Source organism: Marmota marmota, unplaced genomic scaffold, assembly GCF_001458135.2.
Source record: "Marmota marmota marmota unplaced genomic scaffold, marMar, whole genome shotgun sequence".
NCBI classification, from domain to species: Eukaryota; Metazoa; Chordata; class Mammalia; order Rodentia; family Sciuridae; genus Marmota; species Marmota marmota.
In genome coordinates, this window is record NW_026000108.1 from 18,060,824 (window position 1) to 18,074,594 (window position 13,771).

At 42.8% G+C, this 13,771-nt stretch overlaps 1 protein-coding gene across 1 annotated transcript in view; it reads right to left on the reverse strand.

The window, feature by feature from the left end:
* Nucleotides 1-13,241, reverse strand: part of Ppargc1a (PPARG coactivator 1 alpha) — a 438,089-nt gene extending 424,848 nt beyond the window's left edge. The window contains exon 1 of the mRNA XM_048784279.1: nt 13,168-13,241. Within this exon, the coding sequence (XP_048640236.1) occupies nt 13,168-13,185 (18 nt within the window). The 5' untranslated portion in view covers nt 13,186-13,241. The remainder of the gene's footprint in view (nt 1-13,167) is intronic.
* Nucleotides 13,242-13,771: the final 530 nt, after the last annotated feature.

Genomic DNA, 13,771 nt, shown 5'->3' on the forward strand with positions numbered 1-13,771 from the left:
AAGAGAAAGGTGAAATCCAACGCTAGAAACAGCCACTCCACAGCCTTCAACAGCTGGATCACGCTACACGGAAGTCAGCCAGAGTGACAGGACAACAGGCTGCCTTGTGTCTTCATGAATAAAGCAATGTGCCGGGTAGATGCTCTTCCCCATTTAGAAACAGGTAGTTAATGGGAATTGAAGTGATCTGATGCTGTGTCCCCCAAGGTTACTTTCATCTCGGGCCTAGGTGGCTCGGAGCTCATAAATAAAGCATCCGGGTGTCTTATTTTAGGCCTGGTCAGATAAGCAAGGAATTGCATCATGTGAGCACAGCCCACAGCGCGATATGACACTGAGCCTGGTAATTCCAGGAGCTCTTGGAATGTGACATTTCAAGCACAGGACACTGAGTTCAGACCCTGTGGAAGCACCGAGACCCACCAGGCCTTCATATCCCTTCATCTCCTTGATGCAGCTGCCGCGAGAGAAGGCTGTCACTGAGCCATGCTCTAAACTATGCCAAGCTCATTCCCTGCCATGCAGAAGTTAATTTGGGCCACATTTGCAACTTATAACTCTGATTTACTCATTTGCTGGTACGAGGACCACACACGGCTTGACAGCTTGCCAACTCGCATAGACCATTCCCTCGGAAAAGATTTCACCCAAGTTATGACCCAGCTTGGCTGCTCCAAGAACAGCTGCCGGACTCTGGTGAGATGTGGAACTGAACATCAGAAAAATATCTTCTCTTTGCCTCGAATTTTTACATGTCATTAATGCATCATATCCCTATTCAGATACTTTGACATAAATCATGCTTAATTAAATTGTTGCTAATGTGTTGTTTTATTATTAGTGCATAGTTTGTTGCTGGTGTGCACCCACGAACCATGTGTGTATACACACACACAAACACAAGAGCTCAGTCAGAGCAGAGTTATTGTCTTACAAGTCATGAAAATGCTATGAATAATTTCTCTATTTGACAGACAACTAAAGATTTCAAAGCATGCTCGTTCCTATGGTGTAGAAATGGCTGGATGAATAACTTTAATGGGATAATTTGCAGGTATTATTGTGTTTTCCCCCCACAGATTGTCTACAATCTGATATCAATCAAAAAATAAATTCTTTGCATGGAATAATTTCTATTGTAAAAAAAAAAAAAAAAAAAAAAAAGATCGATTCCCGTAATATGTTTGTCTGAGATGTGTATATACAATTTCTCATTCAGATCTTGGGATCTAAGGGCCTGTCTTTAACAAATGTTTGTAAATGTTTGTGAAACTGAGATGCATGGTCTGCGTTTCCTATGAGACTGTATTAGTAGCTGGTCATTGACTAGAAGCCACCATCAACCCACTTATGGAACCATCTTCTAGGAATGTTTCCCTCCAAACACATTCCCCTCTCCTGCTTCATTGGGAACTTGCTTAGGGGCCAATTCTGCCTCTGACATTGTTTCTCAAAGTGTGGGCCACAGGGCACCTGCTTATTAGAAACAAGGATCTTAATACCCTTGTTAGGGTACTTGTTAGAAAAATACAGGGAACTTAGCAGAAACAAAGATTCACAGTCACCACTGCAAACCAATTAGATCTGGAGCTCAGGGGCAATCTACACTTCTAACAATATTTTCAGGTGAAATTGGCTTTCTTCTTTGAGTTTTGGAGCATATAGATAGGGGATTGTCTTCGTTTGCTGAGTGTTACTATAACTGAAAGACATGGACTGGAAATTTTATAAAAAGAAAAAAAAATGTATTTCTTTGAGTTCAGGAGGTTTGCAAGTCCAAGGCTGAGGGGTTGCTGGAGGGGACTTTCTGCAGAGTTGCAGGCAGCACAGAGCATCAGGTGGGAAGACAGAGCAAGCATGCCAGAGACCCTCTCTCCATAACCCACGAGCCCATTACTCCCTATGAATGGATTAATCCACTCGTGAGGGCAGAGCCTTCATGACCCAGTCACCTCCCCAAAGTTCTCACCTCTCAAATACCATCAGCAAGTGACTCTGGGGATTAAGTTTCTAGCACAAGAACCTTGGAGGACACATTCAAAACACTTTCAGAAGTGAAAGCAAGGTCACCTTCCCTGGGATGAGGGGCACAAGAGCGATTGTAGAGAAAGTGCTCTTAAACTTACTGTATTTGAAAAAGGCCAACGTCAAAAATTTCTAGATAATAAGTTGACTAAAAAAAAAAAAATCCACTGTTCCAAATGATAACCCATTCATTCTCTACGAAAAGAAAAACTGAGTTCCAATCCTTATTTCATGTATACTCAGGAAGAAAGAAAAACACACAGCTATGGACGTGGAAATACATTAGAAGGAATTTTCAACCAAAACTGTAAAAAATGACAGTTTTCCCTAGATAATATGATAAAACTCGACTTACTTTCCAAGCATTCTAGTTTATAAAAGGTTTTGCTCTAATTCACCAGATAATTGTCCCTTTAGTTTTCTATTCCAGCTTATCATCACTATTGTGACAGAGTAAAGTGACTTTAATTCAAATTTCCAAAAGATGCTTAAAAGGAAAATTGTAACATAGCTTACATCAAAGAGATCAGCTATATACTCAAAATTATGCCTGAACCCCACTTGGCACACATAGCAATCACTCGCCCAGAATACCAAATACCTGTTAACCTTATTTTAGGTAGGTGCCAGGATTGACTGAGTAAATGTGTACAGTACATTGAATTAGCACATTGCAATTGTGCAGTATTATTGCGTGTGTGGCTGTGGTCCTATGAATGGAGTCACAGGGCCTGTTTACCTTGCACATAGGTCTCCACAGCCCACAAATGAAGGTATCTGTGGATAACAGATTGGCGCTGAACCATACCACCAATTAAAATGTAAGCTCTTCCAGTGGGGCAGGGGGAGTACCTACCACACCCCTACCATCCCACCTCTATCTGGCTGGGCACAGAGATACAGTCGGCATGATGAGAACCATCCTGTGAAGGTTAGCATCCAATGGGATAAGAAAGTCCTCTGCCTAAATGTGTGGTTGCAAAGACCAAATAAAGCACATTTCTCTGCCAAAACTCAGAGGAATCCTCTGATTTCTACACAGGGCCTTGGGCTTCTTCCTCAGAAGACTTTGAGGTAAGATGACCGCCTCAGCACACCTGGGGAGAAAGTGGATCGTCAGCAAGCTTTTTGCAAATTCACCTGCTTTCATTCTGTAACCACAGAGAAGGAAAGTGCAGCCCTCTCACCCGGGAACCATGACACCTCCGTTCACAGCCCAGCCGTATTCGAGATTTACCGTGTGGCCTTGGGCAGCTCATTTAACCTCGCAGCATCTTAATTTCTTCAGCTGGGAAATGAAGAGGCTGCCTTCATCGTGGGCACAGCTTCTCAAGGTTAATGCGGGAGGCAGATATTGAAATGCAACTTAGCGGGGGGAATGTGTAATTCTGGGGAGGAAGTCAGGCACAGCAGTGCGCTTCTGGGTGGTAAGAGCATGTACAGGATCATGCAGCTGAGCCCTAAGGTCAGTCATGCACATGAGGAGCTCAATAAGGCATTCACAATACACCACCTGGAGTCTTTTATTGTTATTGCCAAGCAGAGTTGATAAAGCAAACAAAACAAAGGGTGGGGGCCCTAATTTATCAAATGCTATTGATGCAGACCTCACATTGACAAGCAATACGCTGCTTTTAGATTCGGATCAATAAATCCATTTCATAATACAGTCCGATCCCAACACTTCGCCCCCAAATCCATCCATCCAGATATTAGAGATCCATCCTGCTTTGCCTGCAGTCTGTCAAATGTCACCATGGAGTGCAGAAGCCACCCTGCCAAGCCTATATCCTGAACTAAATCCCAATGGAAACTTCCCAGATATAAATAACCACTATGAACATACAGGAAAGAAAAATAGCTATGAAGTTTCACGCTCACTTTTTTTTTTCCTTTTAGCCTGTGACAAGTAAAAATCATAGAGTTACTCACTCTCCAAAAACAATCTGAAACCAGAAGGTTTAACCAATTCAATTTTCTAGTCACTGTGACAACTATTCTAATCTGCCAGGCGCCCAGGCGGCCCCTGCTTCCATTCCTGGCCTCTCGGTGGGCAGTGGCCTTTGAGGATGCTCAGGGTCTCTTGCCATGAGGACAGAACTCTCTATTTCCACTCACTAGGGTTTCCTTCTACTCAGATTGACCAGCCTTCTACTCACGATTGACCAGTAAGATGCTGAGGAGTCAGTTGTAAGGAAACCCTAGTGAGAGGAGGACCTCAGGGTTCCCAAAATAAGAAGTAGCACAAAGGAACAGAACCCAGCCTGAAACCCTCAACATCTGGACCCGGATCAACAGAGCCAAGAGTGTGTGACTTAAATCGTGTCACCACACTGAGCCTGTTGGCCCAGGGCCAACAGGGAAAGAGGTCCGTGGCAAGATTCAAATACTCTGAAATCACCAGATATAATGCCTATTGCATCGTAAGTACTGAATGAATGTGTTGAGACATAATCTGAATCAAGAATATTATTGATATCCCTTGTTAACCAATGGGCAATAGTTCATTTATTGACCTGGGCATAGGGGCACTCGCTTGTAATCCCAGTGACTCAAGAGGCTGAAACAAGAGGATTGTTAAATTTGAGGCTAATCGGGGCAACTTAGCAGGACTCTATCTCAAAATGAAATTTAAAAGCGGGGGGCAGGGGGAGATGTTGCTCAGTGGCAGTGGACTCTTGGGTTCAATCCCCAATATCAGAAAAAAAAATCTGAATTGAGAAACATTGAATTATTGGTATCACTCATCAATCGATAGGCAAAATAGTTTATTTGCTGAGTGCATATACCATAGGACAAGGAGAACACTAAATTCTGGGAATAGAGAGGAAAAATCACGATGCCCTTTCCTGGGAGAAAACAGAGGAAATGGGCAAAACTGGATGAGGAGACTGGTCATGTCTAGATCTGAGAACCCAGCATCACCAGGGAAGAACGCTGCAGGCCCGGAGCCCAGGGTGGGACAGGCACCCCACGGCCAGGTTTGGGGGACTGTGAAATTACCCCTGCACTCCTCACCCAGAGTGCAGGCTCCACACTGCTGCAATCTAGAACTAACCCCTGTGCTCATTTGCTCAGGGAATGCACACCCATTTCAATATTAGCTTCAAACAGGTTGTTAGGAAGGTAAATCTGCTGCAAATATGAGAGCCTATGCATGGATTGGTTTAGGATTATCTGGGCTTTTAGATTTTCCTGACCACATCGAAGGGAGAGATCCGGGGCAGACCCAGGTGCCTTCCTGGGATCTGGAGGTAAATTAAAATGCCATCAAAAGCATTGAACTCTTTTTTCTGTTGAAATGCTGAAGCATCTTCATGCTGGGGCCTCTTTCAAATCTGTTCCCATGCACAATAAAAAGGAAGAGAGGAAGAGGCTAAAGAAAAGAGGGAAGAGGGAGGAGAGGGGTGGAGTGAGGAGCAGAAAAGGGGAAGACACTAGGATCTCTAAATTGCCCACATCCCATCTGGCCATTCAGCAGAGACAGGCCAAGAGGGGATTTCTGGCCCTTCCCCTGGAAGGCGGGAAATGGGAGAGAACTTGTCCGGCTGTTAGACCTTGCCTTCCCTGAGCATGCACTCTGTGGTGATCAGACTTGCTTCTTCCTTAGAGTTGAAAGGCTTCCTTGCAGTTCACATGCAATAATTTGGAAGCAAAAGTCTTCCCCAATATTCCCAATCTATCCTTGCCGCTTTTACTGTCCTAGAATTTCTTAAAGTCATCTGGACAGCCACAGACAGAATGCTCATCATATCTGCTGTTACACCTACCGTTACTCATCTTAAATGATTCGTTTAAGATCAAGTTACTTTGCAAAATGTTTCTATTGCTCTAGATACCAATATCTATGAACACCATCATTATTAATGTGCTGGTTACCTTTTCCAAATGAACATAAGTCATTATTACAACGGCATAGCACAGACATTAGGAGTCCAGATGTGAATGTGTTCAAATCCTGGCTCTGCCACTACTGGCTGTGTGATCTTGAAAAACTTACTTGACTTTTCTGTGCCTCAGTGTCCTGGTCTGTTAAATAGAAAATACCTATTTTGTAATCATGATTAATTACTACTCATAAAACTTCCGCACCATCTAGAAACTTCTATGTGAAAACACTAAATGGCACTAAAAGGGTTTGCTTTTGCTGTCATTCTTCTTGGGTATTCTTTTGACACCTTGTTCCGGCCCCTGTTAAAACCAAAAGCAAAACCACCCATCCCCTGCCTCTGAAAGCCTGGGCATTTGAAGGTCCAACAATTGTTAATAGTCATTTCAGCCACTTACCGAGCATCTGTTGGCTTGCAGGTCAGGACTTTCTACCCATCATCTAACTTACTGTCCATTCTGACCTTCTTAGGGAGACCCAGGGATTGGACCATTTCCCCAAACTTCCACAACTTGTAACCCAAAGAGTCAGGATTTAGACCCAGAACCTGTCTAACCAGAACCTGTGAGCATCCCCCTGAGCCATGAGGCATCTCCAGGAAATTCCCTCTGCCCAGAGCCCCTCATGGTACCCCACAGGACATGGGCTCTTTCCTTTCCCGTTGCGGGGACCTCTCCCATTAAGTAAATTCCGCACTGTGATAGAATTATTTACTTGCTTGGCTTTCCCTCCATGAATCAGGGTAACTGTTTCTATTTTAACCATTTAGAAATAAATCATCCTATTTGAAAAAGAGTGACAGTATCCTGAACGGAACTTTACACTTTCCTTAGGAGTCATCTTCATCAACACCAAATACTGCAATGCTCTATGATGTGAACCGACTTAGGGCAACTTCATGCTGAGTAGGATAAGGTAACTGTTAAAAGACTGGACTCCCGAGACCCTCCCCAGACCTGTTGACTCGGAATCTCCAGGTTAAGGAGCAGGAATCACTCAAGTTTAAGAAGCACAGCCTTAGGGCCTGGGGGGGCATTTGACCCCGCTTAGCTCTGCTGGATCCAGCCGGGTTTTAGCTCCATGCCTGCTCTTCATGGTTTTTCTGACCTCTCCCAATCTTCAACTTGACAGCTATCACTTCTCCCTGCCAACCAGCATCTATGGGGTGATCCTCTCCTATTCTTCTGCTCACTAAAGCTATGATTTCCAAATATTTCCTTCTTAGCTTTAGAACATTTTTGTGTGAACTGATTCTTAGGTAGATGCCCAATATCATATAAAGCACGTAATATCAGAGCTGTTTGATGGAACTTGAGAGATGGCCTGAAGTCCTACCGTTGATCTCACTCTCTCCCCTCTGCCCCCATCACCACCACATTCCCTGAGCTTCCTCAGACAGCATTTCCAAGACCACTGAAATAGTGCAGTCTTCAGACCAGTCTTGTCATCCTCTTTTGTGACAGATAACTTATTTTGAATAAACACCCAAGATTATTGGGAAAAGAGGTTTTTCTCAAGTTTGTCAGGGGTGGCCCAAAATAAATTCTGTAGTCCATCCTATTTGTGACTATATCCCCAGATTTTTGGTATAGCCTCTATGTCGTATTTGCAAAGTCATTCCTTACAGTGAATCCTCTCAACGCGGAAAGTAAGAATCTCGTTGCATGAATAATTGGACTACACTGATCTACTTTTGAAAGGCTCTCCGAAAAATAATGGTCAAAGGAATTTGCCTTTTCCAAAAAAAAAAAAAGTCTGTCCTGGGTGGAAGAGAATGTCAGGGCATCCAGAAAAACGTTCTAACCTTTAAAATTGTAGGTATCCTATATTGGACATATTCTACATACATTAGTAAATTAGAGTCTAAAAATAAGTTGTGAGCACCAGTTGCTAAGCTTGAAAAAAAATGTAAACAGAGTTCTTTTAATGATCTCTTTGGCTTTTTCTTCCAAAATGTATTAGTTTTTGATTCCCAGTTTAGGAAGTCAATTGAACATCATGTGCACTAAAGGCTGGGGACGGGAATTTCACATGGGAGATGCAATCAGATTTCAATAGGGGATTATGTGAGATCCAAAGTTATACATATCAAATAAAGGTACAGTAAAGGTGACAAAATATTACCCACTGCTGCACGTGGGGAAAAGGTTCACAAAGTTTGGTGGGCCATTCTTTCAACTTTTCTGTAGGTTTGAAATTCTTCACATTTGAGGGGAAAAAATTTGAACACCTGTTCCAATAAGGCAGAGTGCTAGGTATGTATGTGGGAGACAAGAATTCCACAGGACCTGGCCTATGGGGAGAAGAGTGAGGCATCTAAGACACAAAATTTAAGAAAGCACTTGTAGGACCCCGACAGCAACGCCCTCTTCAAAGTTGGTACCTCTCGTACTTCACCTGACCAATGCCAGGCCTGGTGGCAAACAATGGCATTCTCAAACTGACTTCGACAAACGCTTTTGACTTCTAATAAAAAGTTTACAGTCGGGCTGGGGATGTGGCTCAAGCGGTAGCGTGCTCGACTGGCATGCGTGCGGCCCAGGTTCGATCCTCAGCACCACATACCAACAAAGATGTTGTGTCCGCCAAAAACTAAAAGATAAATATTTAAAAATTCTCTCTCTCACTCTCTCTTTAAAAAAAAAAAAAAAAAAGCTTACAGCCAACTTTATCCGTGCATTCATTTTCTTATTTATTCTCCGTGTGTGTATCAAATGCACTACATGCTAAGTGACTACTCTGTGCTAGGCACCTCCTCCATTCTAGTCAACTACTTTGACTTTCAAAGCAAGTAATCTTATGCCAAATTCTAGATGTGTTCAATTCAGGGGACACCATCACAGGCCAGTTCCTGCTAAAATATCTATAGGTCTGATTCTGTTTTAATATATGATTTTTATGACCATTGTCCTTTTTTTTTTTTTTTTTTGGTACTGAGGATTGAACTCAGGGCACTTAACTACTGAGCCACATCCCCAGACCTTTTTTGTATTTTATTTAGAGACAGGGTCTCACTGAGTTGCTTAGGCCCTCACTAAGTTACTGAGGCTGGCTGTGAACTCACAATCCTCCCACCTCAGCCTCTTGAGCTGCTCGGATTACAGGCGTGCACCCAGCATATCACCATCATTACTACCAGCAGCAACAGCAGCAGCTTCTACCTGCATGTCTATTTTCCCACTGTGGTTGAACAATTCCAGGGCAGGAAATTGTATTATTCCTCTTGTTTCTTTGACATCCAAGATGGCGGTGCATAAATCATTCAAAAAATATATTTCTTGAGTGAATAAAACTTTAAACCTATTTATTTGTTTTTACTCAAAGATGTGCCACAGTTCTGATGAATATGAAATTTCTCCCTGTATGGCCTGAGAATAGTAGCTAACATCTATTGGATGTTACAATTTGCCCTGAATTTTCTAACCTCTTTCCATATGTCAACTGAATTAAGCTTTGCATCAAAGATGTAAGTGCTACTATTCTTCTTCTACTGCTAACCAGAAAGGAGCAGTTGAGTACCCTTTCCACTGCCACAGAAAAAAAAAGCCACACCAGACCTGAACCCAATGAGACTCCACTAAGCTGTCTCACAACCACTACCCAGAGAGGTGCCCCTCTAAACAGGTTCTGAACAGCACATACTCTCAGGTTGCTCTGCATCAATTACTATGTAAAGAGACGTAAACAGCATCCGGAATACCTTCAGCAAAGTGATCTTCAACTCCTGTAGCCTGGGCAGGCAAGTCAGACTTTGGGGACTTCCTGCTTAATTTCACCTTGTCTAAATACAACCACTAAAAATAACCTGTAAGGGAAGTGTCTCAGAATCAGGAGAGGAGCTGCAGAAGGCTGCAGGGGACATGATCCCGGCCTCTGAAAACACTGCCGAAGCTTTTCAGCATCAGCAAGTTGCATATTGTGATGAGAAAACAAAGTTTCCAATTATTGAAATTCCATAGTGTATTTAATTATGCAATTATCTTATTGTATTAACAAGTACGAGGGCACAGAAGCAATTGCTGAGATTTTTGCAATTTGGAAGCACAGAATTTATTCTTTTCCCCGGCTGATTACTTCTCAGGAGTCCATCCATTTTTCTGGGATTATGGAAATGATCCCATTTTTTTGAACTGCTTCATTCAGAAATTGAAAGCCAGTCAGATCCCCACTCTTGGCACTCCAAATTTTAAGTTTGACCCCGGTACAGACCGAGCATATTTCGGTGGGGAGATAAAGTCTGCAAATTCACATAATTTTTGTTTTCATTAATCATGTTAAGTCCTTTTCTCTTTTGAAATTCAAATAAATAAAATGTAAATATAAATTTTAGAAGTAGCTGTACAAATTACATATTTTCAATGATGTGAACACAAATACATTCTTGTTCATTTGCTTAATAAGGATTTATCCCAAAGGGTTCATATATTAGACTGTAAAACCCAGAGTATTCCATCAAAACATCTAAAATAGGTATTCTGTGATGCTATTATTCATTTCTATTTGCCTCATTTACTTCAGCAAATATGAAATGTAATCATGCAAAATTAAACATTCCATACATTTTCTATTCCTTCCCTAATATTCTCCCTACACTCCAAAATAGGCTATCATACTTTCAAGTTTAAGGGGACAAATGTGAATCAAATTTCTTGTTTCTGAAAGCATCATGAGTAATAGGTCTTTTTTTACTTCGGGCTTTTCGTCAAAGAATCACCAGGCTCTTTACACATAAAACATAATTAATCCGTAGAGTCTGCTACATCTCTACCCAATGAGAGCCCTCTTTGCTGAGGGAGAAACCAAATTTGCATTTCCTCAGCCTGAATTTGGTCCAGGCTTTTAAAAATGATGTTTCATTTACTTGTGCATGACTAAGAGGCAAAATCGCACGCAGGAAAACCTGGTTCCTCCTCCCAGATAAGAAATAGTAAAGAACACAAGCCTGGACCCCAATCACCCAGTGTCAGAACCTCAGCTTTTTCAACCTCTTAGCTCCGAGAGGATGGAACAGTCGCTGAGCCTCGCTGAGCTTCAGTTCTTGTGGTGGTTCAATGAGGATCGTGAGTGTTCCTATCGCACAGGACGTCTGGGACGAAATGAGTGAGTAGGGTGGGTCATTTCACATTCAGCCTTAATAGCAATAAAAGCTATGATCTTGTCCTGCTCAACTGACACCTCATGCCTTTTAGAGTCATTTGACAACAGTTACCTCACCGGGGTCTCACCGCCTTTCTGTGATTTAGTAGACGATGCTGTCATTCCCATTCTACAGATGATGGAAGTGAGCTTCGTATCAGCACCTGAAGCCCTGAGACCCGGACTCCCACCACGCATCCTTCGATCCTGGAGGAGGTGATCCAGACCGTCCCTGCCTACGTTGTGGGGGAGGGAGGAGGTCTTGTTTCCAACGAGACATGGAAAGCATCCTGCTGCCAAGACTTGTCTTACATAGCAAAAAAGATCCAAATCGGCAGGAGACACGACAACAAGACCGCTGTAATCATGATTTCTGCTAACTATGAAATGAAAGTTAATTTCATGCCTCGCATCCACAGACAAAAAGGTTCAGAGCTGTTTAAATTCTCTTCAGCCCTATGACAGTTAGTAAACAGGAGGCTTCGTGTTCTAATGCTCGAAATCACCCTTCGTATCTCAATATATTATTTATGCACTCAGCTTAAAATAAACAGCAACTCCGAAGTAGGTGAGTGGTCTCATTTAGCATGAACTTTTTTTTCCCACTGTGACAGTTACTTTAAAACATCGGTAAACAACCTTAATTCACTTCTAACGAATTAGTAGGCTACTGCTGTGTCTACAGGAGGCAAGCAGATTGTATTATGAACCAAAACAACTTTCTCCCTGTCAATCATCGGCACCTCACAGAGGGCTGTGGGTTTTGCTGTCTTGTTACTCAAACCAATCCACGGGCGCACGTGATTCCGGACGATTTCTTCCGAGGTCATCCTTCCGGTATCTTTGATTAGATCTCTTGACTGAGATGCCGAAGGGGACCTGGTGAAGGTAGATTCTTAATGCTGCTTGTTAAGAAAGATATAGACAAATGAGAACCTTCCCGAAGGGGCAAAGATTGTGGAAATTATGACAACCACCTCTCCTGTGAAGCGAACTGAATCGGACAAAAAGAGACCACGGTAAGGGGACCCAATGGGTGCCACCTAATGTTTAAAAGGGGGGGTCACTCCGTAAGAGGAAGACTCGTTCTTGGTCGGTATAGAGACTAACATTCGGACCCAAGGGTGGAGATGACTGGCAGAAGCAAAACCGCAAGGGGCAGAGGTTCTGCCATTAGGGACCCCCGAGCACCAGGCAGATGGAAGCCCTCAAACAGGCCAACAGACATAAGGTCCTTCACCCTGTAAGTCCCACTCGCTAAAATGGGCTTCAATAAGTTTTTAAATATCTCTACGGTAGGAGTTTTTAAAAGGTGTCAGCCACCCTTTTAAAAAAGAAAAAATGCCACGGGTTAAGCACCGGGCAGATAGCCAGCCACTCCATGGCCATACACAGAATTCCAGGCCACTGCTTGACCTAGCAAAATAAAATGACATGCCATTCAATGGAGAAAATCAAGTGAAACAGTCGCTTTGGGATTGCACCGTCTCTGCCCACTCTTTGGCTTGTGGCTTTTGTCATCTAGTGGACAGGAAGCAACTCCCACGTCACCTGGGCTGAAACCTAGTTTAAGAGGGTTGATCCACACCGAGCTCACCGTCCTGGTTGGCCTGCTCTCCTCACCCCAGGCCTGGCCACACAGTACTTAGCCAACTGTCACCATGAACAAAACACCGCTTGCCCTCATTGGAACATTCAGCCTCTGCCCGAAACCAGCCCTTTCTCTGAGAAGCAAACTGCTCAAAACACAAGTTAAATACAATCCAAAAGAACAAGGGGTAGGGGAAGGAAAATCAAAACACCATGCATTTCAATCCACAGTTTATATCCACATTTTGACATAATGTGCAAACATACATTCTTCCAAATTATCTAGAAAACATTGCTTGAATTTTTTCTTTTTTTTTTAACAGAGAAAGATAGCTTTTCTGCATCCAAACATGTTGACAAAAACATTAGAGAGTTCAGAAATATTAAATTCCTCAAAGGAAGTCAGATTATCAATATCTGGGTGTGAAACATGGTGTTACTGGATTCCTGATACGGCAAGAGCAGACATCTGGTATTTGCACTTTGGAGTAATAGAAAATGACATGACAATAACGTGTTATACTTACAAAGTACCCTTCATCCATGGGGCTCCAATTTTACCAATATTAGTTCACTGATTTTCGCAAAAAACCTGAAAGGCAGAGGGTAAGTTTGTGTTACCCCCACTTTGCAGATGGGGATGTTGAAGCACAACAGGGGAATAAACTATTGGTCCATTGGGGGGAGAATTCAGAGATGAGAGGGCAAGGATTAGGACTTGGTTCTTCCCCATCACAGAGCATCTTGACCACCCATTGTCCCCCTGGAGGCTGCCATCTCCCATGTCACCTTTCATCACAATCTCAACTTATTGGACATGCTGCACCCACAGAAAAACATTGTTGCATGTAACCCCATGTTCACATGAGCCCAGAGGCCAGGATTCCCTTCATACCAGAGAAGGGGGTGGGAAAACTTCCCACATTCAGTTTAAAACATGGAGGAAAAGTTAGATTGACAAAATGCAACCATCCAACTAAAATTTGGCCAGAAAATAATGTTACTACTGTTCAGTTTGTTATATACTTATGTTCACATGTCAGCATATGGACTTGTCTTCAAAAAAAAACATTCCAAAGAAGTCAGGATGCTTCAGAAGTAATCTCGCCAGCAACATTTTTAGAAGGGTGT